Source organism: Pyxicephalus adspersus, chromosome 10, assembly GCF_032062135.1.
Source record: "Pyxicephalus adspersus chromosome 10, UCB_Pads_2.0, whole genome shotgun sequence".
NCBI classification, from domain to species: Eukaryota; Metazoa; Chordata; class Amphibia; order Anura; family Pyxicephalidae; genus Pyxicephalus; species Pyxicephalus adspersus.
Window position 1 is genome coordinate 26,944,999 of NC_092867.1, and position 20,739 is coordinate 26,965,737.

At 35.4% G+C, this 20,739-nt stretch overlaps 1 protein-coding gene across 3 annotated transcripts in view; it reads right to left on the reverse strand.

Moving 5' to 3' along the window:
- Positions 1 to 256: 256 nt before the first annotated feature.
- Positions 257 to 20,739, reverse strand: part of A1CF (APOBEC1 complementation factor) — a 38,272-nt gene continuing 17,789 nt past the window's right edge. For 2 of the 3 annotated variants that reach the window (XM_072423237.1, XM_072423238.1), the window contains exons 3-12: positions 19,168 to 19,299; positions 18,260 to 18,390; positions 16,808 to 17,046; positions 15,719 to 15,883; positions 14,422 to 14,519; positions 11,413 to 11,692; positions 8,348 to 8,565; positions 5,265 to 5,401; positions 3,948 to 4,072; positions 257 to 2,865 (exon numbers count right to left, since the gene is read on the reverse strand). In XM_072423237.1, the coding sequence (XP_072279338.1) occupies positions 2,711 to 2,865; positions 3,948 to 4,072; positions 5,265 to 5,401; positions 8,348 to 8,565; positions 11,413 to 11,692; positions 14,422 to 14,519; positions 15,719 to 15,883; positions 16,808 to 17,046; positions 18,260 to 18,390; positions 19,168 to 19,299 (1,680 nt within the window). In that variant the 3' untranslated portion in view covers positions 257 to 2,710. The remainder of the gene's footprint in view (positions 2,866 to 3,947; positions 4,073 to 5,264; positions 5,402 to 8,347; positions 8,566 to 11,412; positions 11,693 to 14,421; positions 14,520 to 15,718; positions 15,884 to 16,807; positions 17,047 to 18,259; positions 18,391 to 19,167; positions 19,300 to 20,739) is intronic. The other variant, XM_072423239.1, reaches the window with a different exon arrangement.

Below are 20,739 nucleotides of genomic sequence, written 5' to 3' on the forward strand. Positions count from 1 at the left end.
GTGACACGTTCCTCCCTGTACAAGTCAAAGCTTTCAGAATCGATTGATCAAATAAACCAAAGTTCACCTTTAGAACCAAATTCCACCTAGATGTGAGATTCCAAAACTAAAAGTCGGGGGGAGGGCAGTGATACTAGACACATTTTTTAAGATAAAGCCAAACTAGACAGTGTAAGTGTAAAGAAATTCTTTCATATTCAGCCGTCCTATAGAAAAAAAAAAAAAGAGGCAACAAAGTACAATACACAAGCACATTAAGATGGTATGCACAAGTTTATTGGTGTTGTAATTAGCATCTCTCTCATGAATAATTTCAATGTTTTTAACAGTATTTACATATACATTTTACTTATTATATTCCATTTTATTTATTACATTTGTTTTCATCATTTGCAGAACAGTTTTATATTTTTTGTGCCCACCTCAATATTAAAATATTTTCAAACTGCCTTCCTACAAGAAGAGTCAAAACAGGTCACCAAATCATGACTAACTTGTAGTAAAAAAAAAAAGGTAAATGTTAGCTACCATCAAGATACCATGGACAGTATTGTGCCATTCGTCCATGTGCCAAATCCACTGGAGGTAATTCACTATCTGCTAGTACATGTAACGAAAGACCTTTGCCACCCTGAATGACAGAAGATTCAAATGGTTGGTACACCTGCTAAATTGCTAAAAAATATGTGCATCATGTACAATGATCAAGCACCTAATGGCTGCTCTGGATGAGAGGTCAGATGAAGTCTGACATTATGTCTCTTCTCATGTGATGACCTAAAAGGATTATACGGTATATAGGTTCTTAGTGGCTGGATGACCATGTGTGCTGAGTCCAGGTGACTGATCGTCCAATATCTTTGGGGCTTTTCACCTCTGACTCTAGATTAAATTGCAGAATTGTGATTAGTACCCTTTCAATGAATTTCAGAGGTAGATCTTGGTGGCCCATTTGCAACTTAATGAATCTTGAGTCAAACGCTTGTATATATTTTCAGATCCAGTTTCAGGTTTCAGTTTTATTTGGAACTGTCCACAGTATCATGATGGCAACTATGTATAGATTTCAACATTACCTCATTGTATGAAATACTTTTTTTTAAATTCACAGTTGACAGTTCTTTACAAACAGAAGTATCATCTGTACAAATATAAGTGCTCCATGTGCACAATCTTCTTTAATACTGCTGACCTTACTCTTTTTTTTGCCATTAGCTTGACATGTGTAGACTACCTTACAAAGGTCATGCAAGCTTAGCGATTGGAAGAAGAGAGACCAACCAATTACATTTTTATATATCCTGCTTACATATGCTCGGAATCAACAATTTGTCTGCCCATCTACTAGTTGATTATGTTTGTGTCACTTCACTAATAACTACTTTGTCCTTTTAACCCCTTTGTGAATGCAATATGAAATTATAAGTCCAAATGTAAAATGCCTCTTGTAAAAATGTTTAAGCTTACAGCATGTGTACTTAGCATTGGGAATGTGCAAATGTGTGTAGACCTGCTAAACATTGTATGGGTGTCTAATCTTCAAAAAACTCACAAAATGGTTAGAAGACTTAGCTGGGGGAATTTTATATGTAGGGGTGACAGATAGGCAACAAACTTAAAGACACATTTAGCAAAGGTGTGCTGGCTACACAATGGAAGGTGTCGTAGAGAATTCTCTTCCTTTTAAAGTGGTTACCAAGTGTCAGATATTTAGTAACTTCTCTGTCACCCACTAATGCATAGAGATGCTTAACAAAAAATACCAGCTTAACAATGGCCAGCATTACTTATTCAAATCAAACGATGGTCTGGCAAACCATAACTTAAATCACCATTAGTATTTGAATTGCAACATAGCTACTCTGATTTCCCTATTGGTTATATAGAATTCATTTTCTAACATGCAAAAACATAAAACAGCAGCATAGGATAAAATACTTAAAACATCCTATCTATATAATAAAACTTTATACACTATCATTAGGTTTTGGATATGAGGTTAAGGAAGTAGGAGGATATCTGGGACCTGGAAGTGCACAGGGAACCTGTACTGAGATAAATAAGGAGGATGTCATATCTATTCTCCTCCTGATTTTTCCTAAATACTATTTATTTGGCTGTGGCTGGCTACTATACTATTCTATGCAAGTCAGAACTCCCTATCTGCACACTCAATCCAGATCAATGATCCAAAGTACTAAAACCTTTGGACTTGCATGACAAAGCCTAATTTGGAGAAGATAAAACATAAATATAATGTAAAAATTGGCCTTTCAGACCACTGTTCCAACTTCTGGAAGTATTTATGATTTATCCAGATTGCCATAGTAAGTAAAATGGAAAACATTGCAATATTCATTTATCCTTGGTAAAAAATACATTTCCTCAACAATATATTTGATCCAATGTTTAAAGTCCTCTAAATAAATTTAAGAAGGCCTAATAGTTTTTTCATTACTTCATTGCTAACTAGTGCGTAAAAAGTGTAAACAGTATTAACAAACTTGAAGCTGAGGACCATTAAATATAAAATGCAGTACTACTAAAAACATAAAAACTTATGGCTATAAAACTACACTAAACATTCAACTTAGTGATTTTTCCATTTGGTCACAATGGACTAAAGTGGTGATATCACATATAAAAGAAACCCCAAACGTCATTCACATTCACCACAAACAGGATGGCTTAAATGAGAGCAAAGGCATCCTTAGAATGTCCCATATGCATCTCCCCGGGCTGCTACTGCAAAAGCTGGATAGGCTTCATAGGTGGCATAAGCGGCAAGGTCTTGTCCTAAGGCAACGGCTTGTTTCAGTTGGGTGGCAGCAGCCACTGCAGCTGGTGAGCTAGCTATGGCATATCCTGAAATAGGCAAGACAGATTATAATACCAGATCATACTATAGACTATATATATATTACCCATAGTAACCAAATTCATTTTTAAAGTGCAAGAACAATTTTAATGGTTAGCCGGGGTAGCAATAACAGTTCATACACTGTTGTACATTAAATGAAACCTGGCACAGTTGATGCATCTGATATATATCAGAAAACATAATAAATAACATATAAACAGATTACTGGAGTACATACACTGCTCTTCGTACCACAAATTTTAATAAAATCAAAGATATCATGAATGATAATATAGAAATAAATAATTCAAAATAGCATAATATATAGTATAAAATAATGGTATTTTTACTTACAATTTTGACCTAGAAAAAACTGGTAAAGTATTTAACGCAGCACAACAGCCCACAAAAGTTTAAAAAAAAGGATTTTGATCCACTTATACTAGCAGTAATACTTAATAATTATTAAATTATTATGTTCAAATTCAAATCGGTGCTAGCCAAAGATCCCCAATATTCTTTGTTATAAATTTAAAAATACAATTAGTGTCTGCTTTTGCTTGATTATGTATAGAAAGCCTTTAACTACTAGAGATAGAATGCAGAACAGATCACTCATTTCTATTGCAGCTCAGGGAGGGACAAAGCGAGGTTCAAAGTGTGCCAGTGCATGAGGGTCAGTGTTGGGAAGGGGGCCAGTGTTGGGAAGTTTGTTATGCACAGGGGCCCAATGTTGGCTTTGTCCGTTATTGTCCCCAATAATTAAAAAAAGGTAAAAAGTAAACCTCATGAAAACTGATGACTTTCAACATATTTAACTATAGATCTTCATTTGAAAAATGCCAAAAATATTTACATGAAATAATTCTAAAAATCACTACTTTTGTTGGATCAGTATGATCCCTATGATTTTCTTTCACAAATGTGTTTTTTCCATTCTTGAACTGTATGGTTTATAATTGCTTTGTGGAACCACCCTAAATATATATAGGAAATATCCAGGACCCAGAGGGGTAAACAAGGAGGGCCAGTTTTAATAAAGTGAACATATGGACAAGGATGAAACATGGGTAGACATAGAAGTTACCTGCAAAAGCTGCTGGTGCCTCAGCCGTTTCTGATGGGATTCCTAAGGTCTGAAGTGTAAACTCTGCTGCATAGTTTTTTGCTTCATCCACAGATATACAGAGCTTTGGAGGAGTAAATGGGTGGCTATAGGAGCAATATAACAATATGTAAATGATGGAGTTGACATTAACGGTATTATGTCTATAACAAGACCAGAGATAATTTTAAAATAATTTGCTAATATTGTGCGTTATTATTGCAGTGTTTTTAGACACAGACACATGCATTGTCAATCCACAACATCTGAAATGTGTGACTTATCTAGCATCCAATCCCAAATCCTGAGCACTGGGGAGTCTAATTCATTGCTCCATGGGAGCACCAGTTATTCCATGGCTGGCTACAGAGGAGGAAGCAGTGAGGGATTCCTGGTATAATGAGTATAAAAGGTTTGTAAGCCATGACTAAGGTATGATTAGACTAAAACATGTAAGCTTTCTATGTTGGCCATATGGGCCTGCAATAAAGGCTTCTATGTAATGTTTCTGGTCTTACACGAGGTAATGGGGATGAGAGGGCAGAGGGATTTTTGCTTTACACTGTTACTGTACTGCCAGTCTGTAATATATTTTACATCCTTTTATATACATAGCAATGACCAGAAATATCTAAAAATATGTACCAAAGTAAACTAAGGCAGTCATTTTCTACTAGGCTTCCATGCAACCCCAGAGTTCCCGTTAGGCTGATTTTCCTCCCATTTTATGATGTCTACATAGTTCTGGGACCAATATGATTTGATATGTCAGCTGCATGACTCTATTGATGTTTTTAGTAAATATAAAGGTGGTATTCCAGCCACCAATGCTTTATTTCACCAGAGAAACTCGTTCCCTGAGACATTTTAGGGTTACCTCGGGTTAAAATAGATCAGAAAACTGCTTTATGGTATTACAAGGAATGGAAATATGAGAGGGGAAAACAGATGTCTTTCTTCACAAGGGCTAATAGCCAATGACAATTATTACTAGAAATATTATTTGATATTTTTTACACTGTGTAAAATGAATATTAAAACACAAACATAGTTGTGGTAAAATAACTGTTAATATGTGACTCTGTTTACTTTGATGCTACAAAATGTATACTGTTGTGAATTATTGTTATTTATTGTTTTACTAATAAAGTTTGAAGTGTGAAAAAAAAACACAAACATAGCAAAGAGGTATAAAATAACCATTATATTAACAGAATACAACAGATTCGGTCTGTTTTAATACTGAACGGGAGCCACATCTGTGAACAAATAAATGTCCAATATAATATAGACACTTACATAGCAGGGTTCTGACTAGCAAGGACAGGAATGGTGATTTTATATAGGAACAATTGTCTCTGGTCTTGGCCGATTGCAGAGTGCAGTTGGTATACTGGCTGACCCCAGTTATTTTTTTGACAGATTTCCTCCAGCACCTTTAAAAATAGGAACATGTCTGTGAACCAAATCAATTTACACTTTCATGTACAGTACATACGTATAAAATAAAAACTTCTACATTCAATAACCAAAATAAATCAATTTTCTGAGAGTGATGAAATCTGGACTATCCTGGGTTAATCCAGATTCTTGTGGTTTAAAAAGTTGTATTCTATATCTAAATCCTATTCTTTTAAAATCTAATCATTCAATATTCTAATCTTTATAATTAAAAACCTAATTTTACTACAAAATGTGTATTTGTATGAGAGATTTGTAATATCTTCTTTGACAGCTGTTTACAACAGTACTAATTTATAACTATAAGTATTATTCAGACATCAATTTGGTTATTGACTTTTACATCTTTGCAGCATGACAGCTATTAAAATATTTTTTAACAATTGATATGAAAAGGAATCAGCATTTGTAACCTTTAGAATACAATTCACAGTTTATTCATTAAAACATGCGCAAGTAAGAAATAGTTTCTGGCTGGTTGCTGTGTGTTATATCACTTTGCACATTCCCTTGCCTTATAATCTTCCCAAATTCACACGTAAAAAAACAGAGCACATCTACTCTTGGAATGATCTGATAACATCCACTATCCTTAAGCTGCGTACACAGGTGCAATAATTATCATTGGAAACGTATTGGGTGTTGGTGGTGGTACTTGTCACTATTATTTCTTGAATAATCTAGGTGCCAACCCTCAAATATGTAAGATAACCAAAAAACAAAGGAGAGAAATAAAGCAGGGTTTTAGGCACAAAAAGTGTATTTATATGTATTGTCAATATAACGAAGTAGTACAGAAAATCACAGGTTCAAAGTAGGCCACAATATATTCTTGTGGTCTAAACAATGTAATTTTGGCCCTAGGGGGGCACTGATTATATTACAAAGTACAACAAATTCGATTTGAAACAAAATGAACCGTTCGTCCGATAATCGTTAACAAAAAAGTGCACAACGCCGCCGATCAATGAGGAACGTCGCTAGAAATGAACGACCGTCCCGACAGATCTGTTTGGGGCGACGATTGTTCGCAATCTATTGTGTGTATGGTCGTTCAGTGATCGTGAATGGTTCTGCAGTACACTTTCTTCTTTACATGTCACTTCCTACATCGTTAAAACGATCGTATCTAGCGTGTGTACACTATTGGTGGATTATATTTGAACGATTGTATTGTTACAGCATGTACAGAATTGTGCACAATAGGATCGTTCAAAATAATTGTGTATAATCGTTAGTTGTTCATTTTCTAATGACAATTATTGCAGGTGTGTACCTAGCTTTACACTCAAGGATACCTCCAGAGCAAAACAGGAGATTTGTAATAAAATCGAGTGCTAGCTAGGAACAATGATTGTGAAGTAGATGAAACAAATGGCTCCCTATAGTGCAAACTACACAAATACCATGTAGTAGTCAATATTATCATCTGATCTGCAATGCTGAAGTTATGGCTGATTGGTTGCTTCTGGTGTACTTTACATAATTGTGAGCCATTTTTTCATCAATGAATTATTTGTCATTTTACTAGCACTTTGTAACTACTGAATATTGCCTTGGCAATTCTAATAGACACCATTACATACACGCACCTTAAACTATATGGAATATTTTTTAAATATCTAAAATGATCTCTGAAATATGCTGAACATTCCTTTAGATGCAGTACATTAACAAAGACTTATCAATCATATCTATGATAATATTTAGAAATGCCATTAAAGTTTAGGAGACTGGCAGGTGACCTTGAAGATTTCAATATATATTAATTCCATGCCATTTAGTATGTGCAGTTGATGTGTTCTTGTAATTTATGGTCTAATTCCAGGATACAGAACACAAGGTTCTGTTCTCAAATTAATGGTGCAATTCCTAGAAATTAAAGCAAATAGCTTCTCAGCAGATGTGTATGCGGTCAGATAAATAACATAATGAAACATCGGATTTGATAAAATGCTATCAGACTGCACTCTCCTAAAATACTTTCAGAAGCAAAATGCTTTTGGCACATCTATCACCATTATAGTAATTTTTGACATTAGGCTTTGGATAAGTAATATACCACCAGCATACCCAATTTTGTTTATATGTCTTCCTGATTTACCAAGGTATGTTTCTGTAGAATCATGTTTATTAATTTATAACTCTGATTCTGGTTCTCTGATCCAGAACTTCCATATGTTAGCTAAAAACCAAACTAGTTTCCTAGTTATTAAATGCACATACAAAAACAAAGAATAAATATTAGCAATGAGAGTAATCATAATATTCAAAGATTTTATTGCACCTACAGGTTTGTGAAAAGCAACAACAATACCCTCCATGCAAATTGGGAACTCAATATAAAAAAGTGAAGCTTTCCTATAGAAGATATTTCTCAAAAACTGTTTTTGGGCACAGCTTCCAGAGTTCAGTTTCTCTTTAATTCAAACATCATAGTTGGTATAAATCTCTGGCCTACTGGAATGTACATATATCTTCCTAAGGGCAGGTGCAGTGGGAGCAAGTGATCCATTGTGGATCCGGGCTTAAAGAATAAGCATTTGTAAATTTGACACATTTGCATTTATGGGGCACTATAATGACAGAGGTGTCAATGGGTGGTCAGATTATCACTGTATGTTCAATCATCTTTTATTGTCTACGAGCATAAGAGAGTGAAGACTGGAGGAGACATGGGTGGATAGGTGACAAAGATCTTCTGCCAGGAGAATACAGGAACAGTTGCAAATACTTTTTTTATTTAGCAAAATATTTACATCACCCTCATCATACTTAGTAGACTGAATAGACAAATGTATAATATGACAGTTTTAAATTTAATAATTGTATTATATATTATGGCAAGGTTGTTCTTGAATTTAGATTTTTCTATAGATATAATTAGTGAGGGTTTAAAGGTTATGCACTTCAGACCTTACCTGTGGCGCAGGTTTCATGGCTTGTGGCTTTAGAGCAACAGTGCTCATTGGTGTAATCTCCATTCCTGGCAAGATGTCATAAAGTTTCTCATCTCCCCGCTTGTCTCCTTTCATTTGGTATCCAAAACAGCCGCGGCCAAGACCAGTGTATGCCAGGTACCCCCGACCTCCCAGTCCTCTAACTCCCGCAGCCCCTACAGGTACACTCATGTAAATTTCTAGGAATGCAAGAAGGCATCAAACTGTATCAAATCAGCAGAAATCACCCAGATCCATGATATCATGAAAGTTAGCCCTGTGTACAGAGAATCGGCTGAAGCAATGGAATTAGAAACCCCTACAGAAAATTTCTGCAAATTGAAAACTTCCATTCTTTGGTGTTCCATAAAGTCTAATGATACACAAGCTCAAATCATAGTGGACTAATTGAGCATGCAATCTCTTAATCTTTTAGGATATCGTCTGTTACTTTTATACTATATGCCTTGAAGACAGCAGAAAAATCCGGCCTCATGGGAAAAGAATAAAATAGTCAAATATTCAAATAAAAATAGCACAGGTATACCCATCGTTTAACAGATAGCATTTATTTTAGCATAAGAAAATGTGGATCCAGTGCCGAGCTAAAAAACAGACCACAGCAATAGGTTTATTGAAACCTTGGGTTTATTGATCCCTGCTCCCAGGGTTCATTCACTCAATTTGCAGCACTACAGAGATAATTTGATAACATAAGTGGCAATGGTGTGCAGTGTACTTACTGCAGCAACCAAATACAAAATAACCTAATTTATACTGAATTGTTTTTACAGTAGTGAAATAATGTTATTCCATTGTTTAACTCTGTTCAGTGTACACTGGACTGACCTTAATAATAAATTAATGGACAAATTATAACCTTTTAGCCTTTTATTTTTGGCAATGCCATTTACAATTATATAACTAAAAACCAAAGTGTGAGTATGTGATGTGTTATAGATTGTAATGTTATTTCTAATTAAGGTAAGAATTAAGTGCGGTCACATTATAATCATGGCAAGACTACCATGAGTAATGATTGAGCATTACCCCTGTAAAACATAACCTTGTTATTTACAAAAAGGAGCAATTAAAAATGTCAGACTAACATGGTAATGTCCTGGCTGGACAGAAGTGATACAAGATTTAAGGATTATTAGTTTGCAGAGATGTTGGCCCCCCATGTGCCAGGTTTAAACAGCTTTATGCTGATACATGTTTAATCTGTGGGGCACCTGTTGGGCAACAGTGTATTTTTATGAGATCGGGGAGAAGCTTGCCAGGAATGGACACTTGAAAGGAACCTTAAGATAAGAGGAATATGGACATTATTGCTGGCAACCTTGATGGATTTATTTTATCTTTAATATTGTATGGTGATCATAAGCATGCAAATATTAAGTGTAACATGCCTGATCTTCATTCTTCTTCTAAGTCAGTCATGTCGTATTAAATGCACTGGATCAGCATGACACCCAGGCAATTTCTGTAGGCAAGTAATCAACATTTTGGGCTTTGGTTTAACACAAATGATTATATGGTTTTGCTAAAATATACAACAATACATCTGGGCACCTATGGAGTTCCACTAGTAGGTGGTGATTAAAGTACTAAAGTATGTATAAATAAATCTATCACAGGAGTCAATACAGACCCTTTCCTCTCATCCCGTAGAAGAATGTAAGAGGTCAATGTGCAATTAAACATGAATTGTAACTATTTGCTAAGTAACCCTTAGTCTGATATTACCCTGTTTATTGCAAGTTGCTTCAAAGTGTTTAAACATGGGTAAAATATTATTCAAATACTGTAGATAACATCCTAATCCTCTATACACAAGAGAAGGGATTGTCATGGTTTTAGTGTCCATACTGTACTGTTGCTATAATCAACAAAGAAAAAAGGAGCCAATTATCCCAGAAAATACTATGAATTTAATACTACAGTCTCACAACATAAACATGGAAACTACTTTGGCTTTACTTTGACTTTTCTATGATTTTCCTGATCTACCAAATTATTTGGGTCAGGTATTTACATAATAAAGCCTGAGACTTACTATGACGGGCATTTTCAGGAGGTTAACAGTGGCTTCAACCTCTTCATGATTCAGATTATCTTTAGTATGTGTTAAATGACAGCTAGGATCTAATCAGTCGAATATTTTCCATTCCAATCAATGACACGAATATGGACTTTGTAAGGAGCTGCATAATATGTCTGCACTATATAAATACAAGTTCCTACTAATAATCAAAGTTTGTAAAAGCAGGGATGGGTCATGTGTAAGCTACTATAAAATGTACCCCTTTCTTTATCTTGTCAAGAGATTTAACTCCCCCACCACCTTCCCTAACAGCTGCTCTATCCGTCAATATCGACTTGAGAAAATGAGCTCTGGGTTCTCCATGTCCATGCCAACCCAGGGCTATGGACTCCTTCCTGGCCAAAATTATGGGTCATGAGAGGGTCACAGGTAGACCTGTCACATAGGAGAGTGGGAGAGATTTACATTCTTACCAGGGTAATGCAAGGTATTTAACTGCTGCTGGGGGTGGTAGAATTAGGGTTCTCTAATATTAGCTGTATGGCCAAGGGGCCCAATGGAACAGTCATTTTAACATATACCTATTTATAGGGCATTCTTCCTGTTAATGCTACCACTCAATTTTTAGTTTTTAAATCCTTTTTTCAAATTAAGTCGGTTATGAAGACAAAGAAAGTAAGTGGTAAATGTGATGGACCACTCTGTATTTTTCTGCAGCCACAGTTATTTATTCTAATATATTCCTGCAGTGCTGATTAATGTAACACTCATTTTTCATACTGTCTCTAATAAATTTACAAAGTACATATTTTTGTACATGGAACTAGCTAACTGCTCTCTATTACAAGGGTGACTGATTAGGAGCCTAATTAAATCAATTACATTGAATTTACACACACACTGGGGATCTAATTTAATTTGTAAATTGTCACTTTATGGTCTGCCTACTCAATTATTGTGGCAACATATATCACACTTTTATTCAGGACTGTACTGTTACCTCTGACCGAAGGAGGTCGGATGAGAGATCCACGGTTGCTGACATAGCTCTTGGTGGGAGGGAAAGGAATACTTGGGATCGCTGTAGCATACGGAGGTGGAGCATAGAAGACAGGGGCTCCAAGATAGGCTGTTGTTGGATCATAGACATGGCCAATAGTATAAGTATATTCTCCTTGTACGGCACCTCCTCTTCCTCCTGTTCCCCTGGTGTACCTCACATAACTGTCTTTGTCCACCGGCTTAGCCAAGGTAACTTCTATGGGAGATCCATCAATAATCTAAACAAACACAACAATAGACACATAAAACAAACTTATTTTAAACATACATAGAATAAACTAAAACACGTGAACATATGAGTATTTAGTTACCAACATCTCAAGTAACTGTGTACTGGCTTCAAAGTTAATATCAGTGCTGAAGTTTTAGTCTGTGGTACCTGCCAGTATCTGTATCCATTTTTAGAGTCCTGTTATCAGTCCTGTACCTCTTTCTAAGCTCAGATTGTATACAGAGGCCTAATGCCTTCTTAAATAAAATTAAGCTCAAACCTTCCTGCCACTAACACCCATCCTTTTTATTCTAGTGTTAAATGTCAGAGCTTTATTGGGCAGTTGTTGGGTAAATTTTTATTGAATATCAATGCAGTCTTGCCAACATGCACATACTTTCCATGAGTTCAATATAGAGAAATTCAACTCATCCTTTGGTTGGCTGAGTAGCCTTACAAGGTGAAATACTGGTTAAGGATTGGCAGCACTCATCCACCTACCACTATATATTCTGCAGTTTCTACTAACTCTTGATATATGCATGGTGTCTGCGGTCAGCGGCCGAGTCCTCAGATCATAATGGGTGTGACTCCTTAGAACTGCAACCAATTCCCACAGCAAAGTATTTTTTAGTATACCTTAAGCTTCGTACACACGTCCAATGGTCCTTGCCCGATTATCGGCTCAGAGCTGATATCGGGTGAGAATCTGGCATGTGTACAGCGCCAGTCGTCCATCGCCGGAACGACCATCCTGGCGGATTCACGGGCGATGGACGGTGGACGATTCAAATGCAAGAGAAGGGGGAGAGCACGCAATTGGGCGCAGCTCCGTCGGTCTCCCCCCTCCCCCCTGTACAGCACTTGTTCATTCATTGCTAGTCATCCGGACATAGCATTCACATACAGCTATACAGGTCACTGCACTTTTTAGGTTAGGTACACGCGTGCAATAATTATCGTTTGAAAACGAACAATTAACGCCGATCAACGATTTTTTTCAAATATAATCCACCAATAATGTACACACTAGATACGATCGTTTGAACGATGCAGGAAGTGACAGGAGAAAGTGTACCAAAGAACAATCCACAATCACTGAACAACCGTACACACAATAGATAGCGAACAAGCATCGCCCAATCAGATCCGCCAGGGCGGTGGTTAGTTTCCAGCGACATTCCTCGTACGTCGTCGTCTACCAGTCCTAATGCACTTTTTTGTTAACGATTATCGGCTGATCAGTCGTTAATCGTTCGTTTCCTTTTGCACGTGTGTTTGTAGCCTTAGATGATCCCGAATCTCCCTGCTGATATTTACATAGGACACTTATTCCCTGGTAACTTTGACACAGTCTTTAGTTTAACTGTAGCGGATTCCATTCTTATCTGAGGAACATTGTTTATTTCCCTCTTTCATTTTCATTCTGCTAGCACGGTTGTGTATGGAAGCAACGTTTTATCATGTCAGGTCTGTGTTTGCTAATAATAATGAGTTAACATATTTAAGAAGCATATGGCAAAAATGTCTCCATTTACAGTGTGCAGTGTCTGAATACACAGATTCTTCAAGGTTTGGTAGAAGCTGGTTTAACGAGCACGGTGATGCAACCTTTAACAGTCTACACTTTTTTTTTTACAAACTATTTTAACATCAAAAGCATACACAATTGTCAGGGTATTTATGGTTTTATTTACATTGACAGTGAGGAGCCATATATTTGTATGCCTGTAGTGCAACTGAACTAACATGTGCTTGCTATAGTCAACAGTACATACCATGCTATGGGCGATCTGAGAAAACCAGATTATACAGAGGGTCCAGGTAAGACTTTGATTATGCTCTTTAGAGAATAAATGATTACTTATATTATACTACATATACATTTTCAATACATTAGACTCTAGATCAAACAACTATATTGTACTTCCAGAACTTTGACCCCCCTGCAAAAGGAGTATGACTACTCCTACTACACACTGAGTACACACTACTGCTACACATAAGCGACATCTAACCAATTATATGGGCTCATATAAAGGAGAATATGAAATCACTTGGATTTCTTTCAACCAGATCAAACAATGAAATAACAGTTTGCCTCACTTCATGGTTTGTAGGAAAGCTAACCCTACCGATTCATATTTTGCAACACTGGCAAGGTAATTGTGTTATGTATATGGAGTTATATTTTGCCATTTAGTGACTTTTTAGGTATATTAGGTTACATGTTCATTTTTAAAATCTTTTTGTAATTTTGTTAAGCAGATACATGAGACAATAATTGGGTACTATGAATCCATGGTTGCTAGTCAAGCATAGATATCTGGACTTTGGATCATACCTGTGGTGGTATATAGATGGTCCTACCTACCTTTTTTTCTTATATATGTATGTATAAATGCAGTTAGGAATTTGCCTTGGTTTGTTTGACAATCAGATGTTATGCAATAAAAAGGTGTCTGGATTTATTAATATTTGTGGCAGACCAGTAAGAGTCTGCAGTGCTCATAAACATATAAGTGAACAAGATAGGTGTAAATATTTGACTTACATGCTCAAAAAAATCAATTCCCTTTGCAAAGTAGCAAACATTAGTATGAAAGAAACTCAAAGTGTTGTTGCAGACTTTGATTTGAACCTTTGTGCTTATTTGATTTGAACGTCATCATCATAAGCATATTTGTACAGATGTAAAAAAATATGACAGATGTGCTATTTCAGCAGATATCCTACCTTGCCATTTAAAGCATGCATGGCGTCCACAGCATCATTACGATTGTTAAAATGTACAAAGGCATAATCTCTAATTTTCTTTACGCGTTCAACTGAACCTATACAAAGAAAATACAAATATTAAAATATCCCATTGTAAGTACATGTAGAACAAGAAGTTGTCAAGCCGGTTCTATAGCAGCTTATCACAACCATTGTTCCTACGAACAACTATCATTCATTCCTATGTCTTGTCTTCTGTTTTTAGAAAAGAACGTAAAACCGTCCCATGATGTCCACATTATAGGAAACATGTGCCGATAGTAATATGCAAGCTGTCATTGTTGGTTGCTTCTAAAAATTGTATTTGCCAGAACAAGTATGAGGCCAGTAAAATAAGAACAGCTGGTTTGACTATTAATAAAAAAATAATAAAAAAGCATGGCAACCAGTCAGAATTTTTTTTTCCCATTGATATTTTTCTTTACTCCCAATGAAAATACCAAGAAACATTTTTGGCTTCCATGGTAAATAAAAATCAAAAAGTGGTAGAGGGATAGGATTGGATATGTTTTCCTGAATATGAAGGAGCTCAGCTAAGCGTTATCTAAATACTTAATTTAAAACTATGGTGAATTGTAATAAAATATTGTTCATCCCATAAGTTTGATTATCTAATGTTTATTCTAAAAGACATAGATAGATTCTTTAAATCACACAAGTTGTAAAAATTCCTTAATGGATAATAACAAGGACAGGACTTTGAAGTCAGTAAGACATGATACATATTTTGGCATGATTGCTATCTTCTATCTCCAAGTTGATTTAAAAAGCACATAAATAACTAGATTTATTACACAGAAACTTATCTCACAAAGTTCACAGTTTAAAGTTCTCACATATTTAAAAAGGAGGCTGCAGATTAGATATTCATGTTTGAAATGGAATTGCATAAAATTCATGTAAAAATGTTTTTTTTGGGGGGTAGAATCAATGAAAAAAAAAAAAAAAAAAAAGAGAAAGAGTAAACTGGTAACACCGGGACAAGTGTCTTCACTGGGAGATTTCCCACCTATTTATATTCTACTCACTCACAATCATAGATTTCCTGGTGATCATGACACAGAAAACATTAAGGGATGAGTTTAGAAAAAAAATGCGATCAGGTAGATAATGCAATAAGGGTCCCACCTGGTGTGGGGGGTTTAGTTCTGGTTTAGGTACGGCTAACAATGTAAGAGGCACAAACCCACAACTACAAAATGTATTTAGGTCAGTTATCATAAAGAAGTTTACTAATAGAGTTTTTACAATTTACCAGGCTTGATGTTATTGAATTCTTTTTCTATTGTTTCCTCAGCAGTCGTTAGCATGAGATTTCGGACATATAAAATCTTAACTGATGACATTGTATCTTCATCAACTTCAACCTCTGGTTCTGCCCAGTCAACTGCAATAGGATGACCCCATAACTGAATTCGCCCTGTCATCGGGACAGCAGAATAAACAAAATTGTAATATGTTAGGACAATATATAACAAAATAATAAAAATACTTAAGTGCACCCGTGATTTTAGATCAAACTCTACAAACCAACAAAATATAGATTGCAGTAAATCTATACCTTGTTTGGTTGATTTGCATGAGATAAGAAGATAAGCAAAGAAAGAGTAAAAATAAATTCCAGCCAATAAATGCTTCATGGTATTTAAACATCTAATTTAAGGAGAAGGTGAAATAACCGTACACTTGGGTTCCCTCAGCTGATCACCAGCTGTATTCCACTAAGAATCCCCTCGGATCTGTTTTTAGCAGAGAAGCTGAACATTTCCTAGGCTGTACACAAGGCTGGAAAGAAATTCTTTTTAGCTCCTAATTAGTAGTTATATTAATATTATGTGTTTTACGGATTCATGTAAAATGTGACTTAAGGACAGGAGCATCATCATGTAGAATGAAACTTCTGTTATGAAAAAAGTCAAAATTCCACACTTCTTTTTCAAGGTTATGACAATGTGTGTTAAAAGTACAAAATGACTGAAATGCTGACCCCTAGGGCACATTTTGAAATGTTTAACTGTGTATACTGTGGTGGAATGAACCTTGGTTGACCCAACCTCTGGTCTGGATGCTTCCCAGCTGCAGTCTTTCTAGTATTGCTTCAAACATTAATATCAACAAAACCCAATTCTATTAAAAAGAGATAAAAGTTTTTTAATCAGCCTTTGGTAGAATCCCTTTTTCTTTCACAGACGCAGCAGATAAATGCTACAGCTAGCTTGTGGAATTTAGATTTCATACTATTATTATGTAAGCTATGTTTTAGATAAACTATAAACCAAAAGCTATTGCAATGCAAAGGCTACAATTTAGACCTTTATATTCTTTATAGTATTACTTGTCTCACCTGGTAATAATTTTCGTCTGGCCATAGCTGCTGCACGGTGACTTTCATACTCTACAAAGGCAAATCCTCGATTTTTAGATTTGTCAGCAGCGCTGGGGTAGACTATCACATCGGTAACGCCGTCTGTTACTTTCTTCATTTCCACTAAAATTTCTTCTCTCTTCTTGGTCTTTGGAATGCCACCAACAAATAGCCTGCAGTTGTCTACACTGGCACAGACCCCCAGAAGTCTCCCGTTTCTGTAATATTGATATCACATTGACATGTTGCTGAGCAGTTCAAGTGTACATTAATAGAAATTGCATTTATCACCTAGTCTAGGATATTATATATGGTATATGGATAGAAAAACTAGAAACCTGATTTCCCTATATAAACAGGCTGATCAGATTCTGATAAAAACATTTTGTTTTGGTTGAGGTTTGGGCCTGTAAAAAGTAGTTCTTGAACTTTTTCACCAAATGTAAAATGTGTTGAAGCTCTGTAGGGCTTGGTCAAACCTTCCCTTTTCTTACTGCGGCTGCGATAGCTACCATACATTCATTGCTTCTTCTCATTTAGCCATTTTACCAATAATTAGTGGTATCTGGTCCCTGCATGACCTAGATTGGACAAGAGCCTTCTAGACAGCCATTCTTTATATTCTAAAGTAGGGAAAGTAAAAAATCTCATCAAGTCATCATCAATGTAGTTCTTCCTCTCCTCCAGTTGTGACAAACAGATCACAGTTAATTTAGTATAATATTTATATATTATTATTAATAATAATAATAATAATAATAATAATAAATTGCTTATCTGTTCATATGCACAAGATAAAATATGCATCGATATGCAAAAAAATAAAAATCCAGTAGATTTGCCATCTGCTCTGGTTCGTCAATTAGACAACGCTCAGTATGGTTTTGAAGAAAGAGGGCACTATCAAAATTTTACAAGGGGCTCCCAGGATTTATAGTTACACCACTGTACAGGGCACACAGATCTTTCAGCTACACTTTAACCACACAGCTATATATTTTGTTTGGTCTGTATTAGAAATAAATGATAGCTAAAATCTGATTTCTCAGGATGCCTAAGAGACCCTCCTGTCACATACTGATTTATTGCAAAGCACTAATTTATTTCAAAGCACATAAAGTTTATTAAAAAATAGCTTACATCTGCACAATTATAAGTTACTTAGCTAATTAGAAGAACATTTAAATTCTTATCCGATTTGCAGAAGAAAAGATAGACAAGATTTTCCTCCTTTTAATATCGGAGTTAATTGAGAATTTTCTAAATTACTGTATTACTCTGTTAGCAAAACGATTGTGTAAACAAATCAATCTTGTATATTATGGAGATTGTTTAATCATAAACTGCATGCCTGCAAAACTGTCTGTTGGGGATGAATATTCAAAATCGGTAACAACCTATGTATAGAGGTCATATTTTATGATTACTCACCTAATTTCATAATTATTTAGTTGTTTGATTGCGTTCTTGGCATCCTGTCTGTTAGTGAAGGTTACAAATGCATATCCCCTATTATTTCCATTGAAGTCCATCATCATTCTCATTTCATAGATTTTCCCTATCTGTGAAGAAATGCAAATATAATAGAGAATCAAATAGTTAATATGGGATCTGCACTAATTTAAAGTACCAGCCCATCAGTATCTTCTGTGTGCTATTTGTGTATGTAAATACACAATAAAGCAGTGCCAACTACTTGGTCATATATATGGTTTCTATTTAACAACACCACTACCTATAGTAGGGACTTCCAGATTTTTTTGATCTGTCCTGAGCTACCGTGTTTACCGATTCTTACCCAAATATGTTACTATTAATGTTACTCTTAATAATTGCCCAAACTCCTTTAGATTCCCCATCAACCCCATAATGCAAAGCCTTAATTTATATATGTTCTAAAAACAATCAGGTCAATAAGTGAATACAAACAGTATATAAAAGCATATCGGTGTACAAAATGCTTGCACACTGCTCTACATTTATTTCCTCATCTCTAAATTCAGCTAGTGGGGGGCTAATTACGTGTAAACATAGAACTCCCAGTTGGAAGTTGGTACAACATTAGATGCCAGGTTTTTGCAGCATCCCTGTATTAAGGTAGAAATCATGTTTCCAGTTTAGGAGGCTGAACTGAAGTAGATGGCGAGTAGTCGTAGGACCTGCACAAGTACAAAAAGGACCAGCTACACAAAGAGTTTTGAAATATTAGTTCCAAAACCAATACATAAATCAATGTGATTGCGTTGAGAATTTGCTTTGCTTAATTTGAGCTTTAGTTGGTCTTTAATTGACTTTATTATTCAAAATGTATCCACCTCCACTGTATATTCTGATTTTACCTTTTCACATAATGGTATAAGTTCATCCTCAAAAAGATCACGGGGAAGTTTGCCAACAAAGATCTCACAGCCTCGTTCTGGTGGTGGACCATCCCATCCAGGAGGAGGCCCATATCTTCTCTGCCCATTTTCCTGTTCAAAACAGAAAATGCGTTCGTTATCAGCAAGCACACGTGAATATTTTTGTGTGATCTAAACCTAAAAAGTTATTCTCAAAACTCAGATCAGTAATTTTTAAACTAGATTTTAACATGCCTGAATGAGAAACACTGTTTACACAACAATCAGTCATTCTCTGTAAGGCCACTTTCGGACATGTGTGGTTAGCTGCTCCCGGGTGTCCTTATATGTGCCCAGGAACAGTGCAGATGAGTGAAGTTGTAGTGCAGGTAACTGTACTGCAAAGGTTTGTGAGTCATCTACATTACCCTAGCGACAACTGCAATTCAACTGCAGCGAGATGTGGTCGGAACACATTCGGATTTAAGTCAATGGAAGCAGGTGGCTTAGGAGGCCACAAAGTACACGTTATGTAAGGAAAAGTGCAGTAAACCACTGAAACACAACATAAAACGGTTCCCAACTGCTCTAATACAGGTGAATGTGGTTTACCACATATCAGATATTGGCCTAATCGTGAATCATGAATCTGAATAGAAAATAAATATCAATTACACTTGTGTGTAAGTTAATAAATCCTAAAATAAGCAAATATTAAATTCCCATTTACTGACCTAATATTAGTATAAAATTCACAGTGAAAAATAAATAAAACAAAACAACTTAAACAATTGACATTAGGTCTTAGGTTGTGTCAATTGATCTATTTTATATTGTGACTGTAATAAAAGTTTATATTAAATCAGTATTTCCCTTTCTCCAATTAATGTGCTCTTTATTGACAAGAACAAAACTGTGAATTTGACACGTTGCGAATTGTACCTATTTAAGCACCCATAAACCTGTTTAAATCAATAAAAATAAATTGAATCTTGAATTTAATTAAAGAAGCAAACTTTTTGCTTCTCTTTGGAATATCATTTGATTTTTTTGGTTAATTCCTCAGGATTTCATCTTGGATTTTTTTTTTTTTTACTTTTACAAGTTTTGATAAAATGGTGTTTTTATGTTTATTATTGTGGAGAATCATTATTATTAATTTGTTTCCAAAACCCCCTTGAAATTAGCATGTCACTTCGTATCTGCTGACTGCAAGTAGTATTATCTGGCTAAAATGAAATAAATATTTACATTGTTTTAATTTTGAATAATAAACATATGGAATACCCAAGAAAAATTATTCTATTTTGGGTAAATGAAAGTGAGTATCAGTAGTTCAGCCACCTGCCGAAATTTCATCAGAGATAACTTTAGCCTCATGGGCTGGCATGTGGTCTGTGTGGGACTATGGCAAATGCTATGGACAAAATCTAAATGAAGTTCTTGCCAATGTGGTCCCTGAGTTATACAAAACGCTGACACGCCAATATACACCAACAGCTGTTATTAGTTGTGAATTTACTTTTTATAATGAAAATATATAATTTTGAAAAAATATATCTACATATTTAC